This window comes from Diachasma alloeum, unplaced genomic scaffold, assembly GCF_001412515.2.
Source record: "Diachasma alloeum isolate Michigan unplaced genomic scaffold, Dall2.0 Dall_scaffold_00206, whole genome shotgun sequence".
In the NCBI taxonomy this organism is placed as follows: Eukaryota; Metazoa; Arthropoda; class Insecta; order Hymenoptera; family Braconidae; genus Diachasma; species Diachasma alloeum.
The window spans coordinates 2568330-2578177 of NW_021680371.1; the positions used below are offsets into that span (position 1 = coordinate 2568330).

General features: G+C 37.0%; 1 protein-coding gene across 1 annotated transcript; it reads left to right on the forward strand.

Annotated features, from left to right (window-relative positions):
- The first annotated feature begins 967 nt into the window (after window positions 1-967).
- LOC107036167 (serine/threonine-protein kinase polo) lies at window positions 968-8389 on the forward strand. The gene is made up of 6 exons (XM_015253922.1): window positions 968-1254; window positions 2707-2931; window positions 4012-4229; window positions 4839-5373; window positions 6327-6779; window positions 7635-8389. Exons 1-6 carry the CDS (start codon window positions 1162-1164, stop codon window positions 7830-7832), a joined length of 1722 nt encoding a protein of 573 aa, XP_015109408.1. The 5' UTR covers window positions 968-1161; the 3' UTR covers window positions 7833-8389.
- The last annotated feature ends 1459 nt before the right edge of the window (window positions 8390-9848 follow it).

Consider the following 9848-nt stretch of genomic DNA (forward strand, 5'->3'; position numbering starts at 1 on the left):
ATTGATTAATTTAGGAGAGGGTGGGGGAAAGCGGACACTTTAGACTTTTTTAAAATTATTCATAACTCAGAAATAAATTGATCAATTGAGCTCAGTTTAGGCTCGTCAGAAAGGGAAAGAATTGTTCTTTGTATTGACAGGCCGCCATCTGTCACCGTAAATCAGATACATTTCTCAATTTCCTGTCATTCAACTTATTCTGAATATAACTTAAAAATGCTCTTTGAAAAAATTAAGAATTTTTTCTACTTTATTTTGATTATTCATTCATAATTTTTCAAAACTTCTGCGTGATGCAGGACTCAATTGACAATTTCAGATGGCGAAAGATGAAAAAAAATTCGAGATAACGTTTGAAAGATAGTACACCCGGGCCTTAAATTGAATAAAATTTTTTTTCAACCAATTTTGTCATATTTTCAACATATCTGAATGTCATCAAGGTGAAAAATTTCCGGTAATTTTTCAACGGAGAAAAAACCCTCGAGAAAATTCTACACGAAAAAAAATTGTCTAGAAAAAACTAACGGGTGAATATTTCCATAAATCGTTTAACGGGAAAAAATCCGGTTAGTAACTTCATTTTGGCGTTCGCTTCTCCAATTGGTAAAAAACCATTGAAAAATTATTTCAACCGGATGTGAACGATTGAACACCGGAAGATCCTTCCACCCCGTGACTCAAATCATCTCCAGTGTCTCCAGTCGACTCCAAATAAAATACTTCCACAATGCCAATCGCCTCCTACCCGCTGCCTAAATGAACAATTTGCTTAAAATTGATCCCAAATGCGCGTGAAAACATTTTATTACATTTAATTTTCTCGTCGGACTCTCCGAAAAATGAAATAAAGTTGTGAACATGACTGACTCTCGTGCAACTCCGGGCGTCTCCGTGGATCCTTCCAACGAACCGCCTCGTGATTGGTCGATTGTTGAATTTAAACGTCCAAACGTCCGTTGCCAAAACATACCGAGTCCGAGTGCTCTCGGTTGGAAAGTTGTGGGAGCCACTAACCGGGTGCATCTCGCTTGTCTCCAACTCCAACAATTCCCCTCCCGTCGTACTGCCCCAGGATTTATTGTTGTTTAGCCCATTCCTTCGCTGGAGACAAGGATTTTTCGTATTTTATTACTGGAGTGAGAGAATATCGAGAGCACAATGTCGAAGGATGAGAAAGAGTCGATCATTCCGGACATCATCTACGACGACAAGTCCGGCAAGAGCTACATCAAGGGACGATTCTTCGGAAAGGTAATCCCAGGGGTGTTTGCGGGATCAAGGAAGTTCGTTTTATTGTTGGGACTTGGGTTTATTCCGGTGGAATGCGAGAGAATTGTTATTTTGGGGGATGCGGCTGGGGGCGGGGGAAAATGCGGTTTCTTCGAGGGGAGGTTGCGGCTGACTGGACGGAGCGATTTCTATGGGTCTGAGCTCATTTTGAAGGTTACGAAATGGTCTTGAAAATGAAACAAAAATTGGGAATTTTCACTCTGCCGATCTCGAGATATTGAGGGTTGTGGATGGGCAACTTCGTGATGCTCTTGTTGGAGGGATTTCTGGTTTTTGGAAGTGGGGATTTAGCCGGGGATTGAGTGGATTTGGGGAAAAATGTATAAGGAAGTTTTTTTAGGTCTTGAAGTGCTCCACGAAAAATGTTGTTTGACATTTTCCTCTAGAATGCCTCATTAAGGAGTTAATTAGTAATTTTGAATGAGCTAAAACATCACTGTAGCTGAGGAAATCTGAAACATCAAATGTTTTTTAATATCTCCTGACCCAATGATATAATTGAGATGAATTCAGCGACTTTTTGAAGATCGAAAGAAGATCTTGAAATTGAAAAAAAAGTTATTGAATTTCTCTCAGCCGATCTCGAGATATTGAGGGTTATAGATCAGGTTTATGATGCTCTTAGGAAAGTTCATTTTTTTGGAAATAGGGATTTATCTGGGGATTGAGTGGATTTGGGGAAAGATGTATCGGGAAGTTTTTTTCAGGTCTTGAAGTGCTCCACGAAAAATGTTATTTGACATTTTCCTCTAGAATGCGTCATTAAGCAGTTAATTAGTCATTTTGAATGAGCTAAATATCACCTGGAGCTAAATAAATCTAAAACATCAAATGTTTTTCAATATCTCTTGACCCAATGGTACGATTGAGATAAATTTGGCGACTTTTTGAAGATCGAAAGAAGATCTTGAAGATAAAAAAAATTATTGAATTTCTCTCAGCCGATCTTGAGATATTGAGGGTTATGGATGATCAGGTTTATGATGCTCTTAGGAAATTTCTGTTGTTTTTTTGGAAATGGGGATTTATCTCAGGATTACGTGGATTTAGGGAAAAATGTTTCTGAACATTTTTTTTAGATCTTGAAATCCTTCACAAAAAATGTTATTTGACATTTCCCTCTAGAATGCCTCTTTAACACGTTAATTAGTCATTTAGAAAGATTTGTTGGGGAAGTCAAATGTTTTTCATTGAATCTTCAATATCTCCTGTAATAAGTAATTCATCTCTTGACCTGTTGCTGTAATTTGAATAAATCAGGTGTCATTTTGAAGTCTCAGAAAAGATCTTGAAAGTGAAGATCAAAAATCAAATTTCTCGTCAATAAATCTCAAGATATTGAAGCTTGAACGAGGTTATTTCACACCTCAACAGTTTCTGAAACCCAATTATGTATTCTTTATTTTTACTCAGGGTGGATTCGCAAAATGCTACGAGATACGTGAGTCCAAGAGTCAGGCAGTCTACGCTGGTAAAATTGTAAATAAAAATATGATGACTAAGAACAGTCAGCGTGAGAAGATGACCCAGGAGATTGCCATTCATCGTAGCCTAAGTCACGTCAATGTCGTTGGATTCCATGGGTATTTCTTCGACGTACACAATATCTACATTATCCTCGAGTTGTGCAGAAAGAGGGTGAGGACACTATTCATGCCATACACTGAGAGAAAAACAAACATGTCAAACAAGTCTTGTTTGGCCCAATAAAATCGCTAGTTGAAAATTGCCAAAAAATAATTTGTTTGGTTCGAATTTGAAAGTCTCAAACATGAATAATTGTTCTGCTTTCGACAGCAACGAAATATTTGGCTCAAGAGGCGGATAATTCACACCAGACGGTGCCTTTTCAGGATAAAAATATCTCATATAGAGGAAAATTTATCAACAAATATTTGATCCCTAAGTTACAAGATTGCTATCATATCATTATTATTGTTTCATTTAAGGGTTCATTTCTTGTCTGTGACTATTAGACAGCCGAAACGAAAAACTACTATCCCTTGTTTCGCATAAAACAAAGATTTTTCGGGAGCAAAATACGTGTGGGAGTATCGAATAACGAAGGAGTAGTGCTAGAAATGACATTTCTTGCGTATACAGAGAATGCAAATTTTTTGAACTACTAAATCTATTTTTGCGACAAAAATTTTTCATTCCGGCGCACTCTGCATGTTTGGCACAAAAAAATCCTTTTTTGATAATTTAAAAAAAACTATTTTCTTGGCACAAGTAAGACTTGTTTGAGAACTTTGTCGTTTTTCTCTAAGTGTACACTCTTCATTATCATTTTCATCTCTCCTCTTACTTTCATTTTTATTCAAAAAAAGTTCCACGAAAACGAAGTCATTTTTTTCTTAATTATCTTTTTTTCTGAGAGGGATAAGAGGAAATGTCTCTAGACCTTTTTTATGGTTGAGAAAATTTACGCGGGAAAATATCTGCTGACATTCTCCCCTGGAATCAACGGTTGTTGGGACAATTAATAATTCAACAGAATGTGAATAAAAAAAAACACGAAAATGTCTTTTTTTTCTAAATATCTTTCAGTCTGAATGAAACGGGAGAAAATGTCTTGGGCCTTTTTTATAATTGAGAAAATTCCTAATGGAAAATATCTTTTGAACGATATATGCAATGACTTATTACGTTATTTTATAATATTTCATGTCTCATCGCCTCTAAAATCCCCTAATAAATTATTTTATTGAATTCCAGTCTATGATGGAGCTCCACAAACGCAGAAAAGCCCTGACAGAATGTGAAACTCGTTACTTTATGAAGCAAATCCTGGATGGTGTTGACTACCTCCACAAAAATCGCATCATCCATCGTGACTTAAAGCTGGGCAATCTCTTCCTGAATGATGAATTACAAGTGAAAATTGGTGACTTTGGATTGGCAACTAAACTGGAGCACGAGGGTGAAAGAAAAAAGTAAATATTCCTCTCCTACTTTAAGATGAAAACGATTATTCCCAAAAATCGTATTATGTAAATCTTCAATATCTCCTAGACAGACGAACGAATTCAGATGAATCAGCGCTAATCTTAAAGCCTGAAAAACAACCTTCAAAATGAAAAAAAAATCGTGAAATTTCACTCTGCCAATCTTCAGTTATTGACGATTAAATAGAGTTAACTCTGCCAATGTCCAGATATTGACGATTAAATAGAGTTAATTTTGCCCTTCGGTTCTCTAATCGTAAAAAAACCATTGAAAAATCATTTAAAGTAGGAAACAATAGTCTCCCGTTAGCCTAGAGTATTTCGACATAACAAATTATTCATTTCAAAAGTTTGTTAAACTTGGTTTATTTCAAACCTTGAAAAAAACCTGCAAAATGAAAAAACATCGTGAAATTTTACTCTCCCAATCTCCAGCTACTGACGATTGAATACAGTTAATTGTGCCCTTCGGTTCTCTAATTGTTGAAAACCCCCTGAAAAATCATTTCAAATAGTCCACCATTTATTTACAAGTTACTTCTCCACAACTTTAAGCCTCTCGATCTCAGTAAGCCATTTCCCCTCCATAAATTCCAGAACCCTCTGTGGCACCCCGAACTACATAGCCCCCGAGATCCTGACGAAAGTGGGTCACTCGTACGAAGTGGACGTCTGGAGTATCGGTTGCATAATGTACACCCTCCTGGTGGGGAAGCCCCCCTTCGAGACCTCGACCCTTCGCGAGACCTACGCCCGGATAAAGCAGGTCCAGTACAAGACCCCCACGAACATTGGTGCAACAGCGATCACGATGATCTCCAACACACTCCAGGGTAATCCAGCCAAGCGTCCCAGTGTGTCGAAGCTCCTGAAGGACCCCTTCATCACAACGGGCTTCCTCCCCCAGAGTCTCCCCCTGTCCTGCCTGACGATGGCCCCACGCCTGGACACCCTGGAGACGTACAACAGTCGCAAGCCCCTGTCGGAGATGAACCAGAACGAGGAGGGGCTCGAGTCACCCAAGTTCAGGGTGCCAAGCTCACCAGCACGCAAGGCCAAGCAGGAGGGTATGACTGAGGTGCAACGAGCTGGTCGTGACATCAAACGAATGTTAATTACCCTGAAGGAACAGGTGGGTGAAGGGATGAAATGGACAAAGCTGACCGGTCAATTTACCGTCATTTTACACGTAAATTACACATCACTGACCGAAGGCCAATTATTGGCCATTTTTGGTCAGACAAAGAGTAATTATCTGACCCTTGTGACCCTTAATGACTCTTGAGACCCTTCTTTGGACGCTTATTCTTACCCTTGTAACCCTTTAAGGGTAATCTGACCCTTGTGACCCTTATTTTGCTCCGTTACCCTTAATTTGACACTTGAGACCCTTATTCTGACCCTCGTGACCCTTATCCTGACTCTTGGGACCCTTCTTTGGACCCTTATTCTTACCCTGGTAACCCCTTAATTTGACACTTGAGACCCTTACTCTGACCCTTGTGACCCTTATCCTGACCCTCATGTCCCTTATTCTGGCCTTCATGACCCTTATTTTGACCCTCGTGAAAATAAAAAAAACAACCAATATCACATTCGAAAGAAAATCGACTCGGGACTTGAATTTCTAAAAAAATTCAGGAAGAAAATGAAAAAAAAAGACCGAGCATGAAAATGACGGTCAGATTAGGAGAGGTTGGGTAAAACGGACACTTTTGACTTTCTTAAAAATGTTAATAAGGGGTTGAAATGTTGATAAAATTCAATAATTTTTTTTTCAATACAAAGAACAATTCTTTCCCTTTATGACGGGCCTAATCTGAGGTCAATTGATCAATTTGTTTCTGAGTTATGAATAATTTTAAAAAAGTCTAAAGTGTCCGTTTTACCCCACCGTCTCCTACATCTAGATAGGCGATTGTTCAGCATACATAATCGACAGTGAGAAAAAATTACTGACAATTGGGTAAATTTACCGGTCACTTTCCATCACGAGGTATGCGTCAAGTCAGAAATGATCAGAAAACGCTAAATTGACGGCTGACGTGACTCGTGTAACAAATTACCATTATTTTGCATTCATAGGTGGGCGCTGTTCTGAGTTCAAAACCAGCTCGCAGGGATGTATCGTCAGCTGTTGAGATGACAGATCCAGCAGCCCAGCCCATCCTGTGGGTCAGCAAGTGGGTGGACTACTCGGACAAGTACGGATTTGGGTATCAACTCTGCGACGATGGGGTCGGGGTCATGTACAACGACGGCACAAGGCTCATCATGCTGGCCAACAAGTACAACATTCATTACATCAATAGAGAGGGATGCGAGGTGTACTACACGGTCAAGGACTATCCCCACACACTCGAGAAAAAGATGAAACTTATGAATTTCTTTCTTCAGTACATGAATGAACATCTCATGAAGGCTGGGGGGTCTGTCACTGTCAAACAGAGTGACTGCATGTCCAGGATACCGTACATGCACCAGTGGTTTCGCACTCAGACTGCTGTGGTCATGCAGTTGACTAATGGATCTGTTCAGGTGATGGGAATTTTTGGTGATTTACGCGGAGAGAAGAATGAACAAGTTCGCAAAGTCACTGGGTGATATTTATTAAAGAAGAAATTTATTTGAATTTGAGAGTCTCAAACGTGAATAATTGATTTGCTTTAAGAAACAGACGATCGTTCACAAGAGACGATGCCTTTTTAGGATGAAAATATCTCTTAGGCTTCTTTTTTTTTAAATCGAAAGATTTGAGACCACAAAAGAGAATTGAATGCCATTCTGTGAAACATGAATACACGAATCANGATGACAATATTCTAAGCATGGAATTATATTGATGAGATGAACAACAGATTAATTGAATTACCGTGTGAACCAACTAAAAATTGATAACAGTGTGGGCACGCACTTTTACCAGAGTATCAACAAACATTGAATTTCAGAAATTCACACTCTAAAGTGTGTTCTAGAAGGAATTGAATTGTAATTATGATTAAACTCTTATTCAGTGAGCATAGGAATTAGAACATGAGAAAATCATCTATTGTAATATGAAAATTTAACAGCTGATAAATTTGGATTTATGATTCTCATCGGTCGCATTGCTTTTTGCAGTGAGAATGATTATAAACTATTAATTAAAAAAAGGAATATCGAATCTGGCAAAAATGGCATAATGAAAGGGCATCAACAAAATTTTTGTAAAAATCTTCTTTCCACAGCAAATTTTCAGCTACAAAAAATCATAAGAAAAATTTATAAATAGAAATAGGCAAGAATGGAATAGAATTTCAATGGAATTATCTATTGAATTTCTTCACCCCCTGTCCTGCTGTCAAAATTCCGACATTATTCCCCAATTTTAAAAGTTATTTTCTTCAATTGCAGATAAATTTCTTGGATCACACGAAGATAATCATGTGTCCCCTGATGGCAGCTGTAACTTACATCGACAACGACAAAAACTTCAGGACTTATCGCTTCGAGACGATTCAGCAGAATGGTTGTAGTGCTGGTCTAGCCAAAAATCTTGAGTATGCGTATGAAAAACTCACTCTCATGATAACAAATCTCCAGACACGATAATTCCAGGACTTCTGTTCACTTCCCTGTTCATCTGTATGGTTTACAAGTATTCGATTATCCCTTCCCTCGTGAAAATCAAATTGGACACGTGCAGAGGGAGAAGGAGAAGATTTTCGTTACGACCAGACGAGTCCCGAGCCAACAAGTGCGAGATTATTTAATTTTAAACGTCAATCACTACTTTTAATGTCAATTACTCGTGAGCAAGAGAATTACTGCATCCCCACGGGTCTCAACCTCACGAGCCTCATTCCCCCTAATTAATCAATGATTAATCGTCTATAAGCAACTGTAAATATTAAACATAGATGATTAAACCATATTTTCGACTACGAAGTATCTTTTATATAAAAATTCAAGTGGATAACAGAATGAGTGGTGAGTGGTGCACGATTGAATGATTTAAATGGAATAGAAACTGTTAAAATGATAGAACTTTTAATGCGAATGTAATTCAATTAATTATCATTTTAAATTTGTTCATTAATGCTCGACTGATATGTCATGTACTTGTTCTTTTTATCTTGAGGAAATAAAGATTCTTTTCGTACATTTTATGATGATCTTATCGTTGTCATTTTGGGAGGCGTCTTCAATGAAACATCTTCGTTGCTCACTGAATAATTGAAATTATTAAATATTCGGAAGTATATTGCTAACTTATTAGCAAAAATAACTATACTATATGCAATACAAGAGCAATTTCCCACTTGTTTTGGTTTCAACTAACGATTTTGCTGGCCCAATCAAGACTTGTTTGAGAACTTCACTGGCAGAAAAAATTAATTTTATCAAGAGAATTTTATTAGAACCACCCATCATTTTATAATTGTTGTTAATTTTCAAATAAACATGATTTCATAGTAAATACCAGTTATCTCGTCTTCCGTCTCGAATTACAGAAACAAATGGAAAATTGCCGATGTATAGCATATAGTATAGCTTTTTTTGCTAATAAATTAACAATATGATTCCGAATGATTATGTTGCATTTTGTTTTCTTCCGTATATGATTCATATTTTACTTTATTTCATTAAATTGAATAAGTTTCTTTTCAATCAATTTTGTCAAATTTTCTCTTCAGTTGAATTTTATAATTATTATTATTCTTATTATTATTTTCTCTTATAGAACTTTTTCTTTTTATTTTCATTATTCTTTCACCACTCTCATTGCTCCCTTGTAACATTCATTTTATAAGCTACATTTCATGTTTTCATTGAGTTTGAAACATCACATTTGAAGAAACCATGAAAAAGCTCATTTTCGGGGAAACTGATGAAAAATTTGAAATTTCTGAAAATTATAATAAAAAAATTAAATCAACGGAAGCAGTTATCGTAACCATCGTTCAACTTCCACTTAAGGGCATCAATACAAACATTTCAAGCTACGATACAATTCATTCAAAGCCAGGAATCCAAAGATATCTCCGGAATTCTGATTTTCAAAAAAAAAAATTTTTGCAAATTTTCACAAAAATCACGTAACGATTACTGCTATCGTCTTCATCTTCGAACTCGGTCAAAAGGGCATCTCAACAAATTTTTCAAGCCGTTATTTAATGAATTTGAAACATTTTTTTTAATTATCGTAAAAAAACCGATTTTTGAAAAAATTCGAAAATTTTAAAAATGCGTTAATGAATTGAATTTTAATTAATGGCAGTAGATGGGGCTCAGTAAGACCTACATTTGAGAAAAAAAAAGATTGAATTCCATTGTTGAACTGGCGAATAATTGAAGACAAATTTTGTTACGTACATACGTACTGACGCGGTCTAAAAATTGCATTTCCGGACTTTTTGGATCATGATGGGTTGCGACAACACAAAAAATCTAAAACTTAAATTTCGTCGATTACAATGCTTCCATTCGGAAGCAAAAATACATAATTTTCACTAAATCTTAAGACCCCGTAGAACCGAATCTACGAACTCTCCTAGTAATTTCATATCCATAATTTTCACGAAGCCGAATTACCCACCCCTTCTCCACCCTCTCTTCCCCCCCCCC

Bases quoted from the DNA above. Each gene is read 5' to 3' on its own strand.
- LOC107036167 (XM_015253922.1), top strand. From the start codon at position 1,162: ATGTCGAAGGATGAGAAAGAGTCGATCATTCCGGACATCATCTACGAC. The intron at 5,374-6,326 runs GTGGGTGAAGGG...TTGCATTCATAG, and splicing joins TAATTACCCTGAAGGAACAG to GTGGGCGCTGTTCTGAGTTC. The intron at 6,780-7,634 runs GTGATGGGAATT...CTTCAATTGCAG, and splicing joins TGACTAATGGATCTGTTCAG to ATAAATTTCTTGGATCACAC.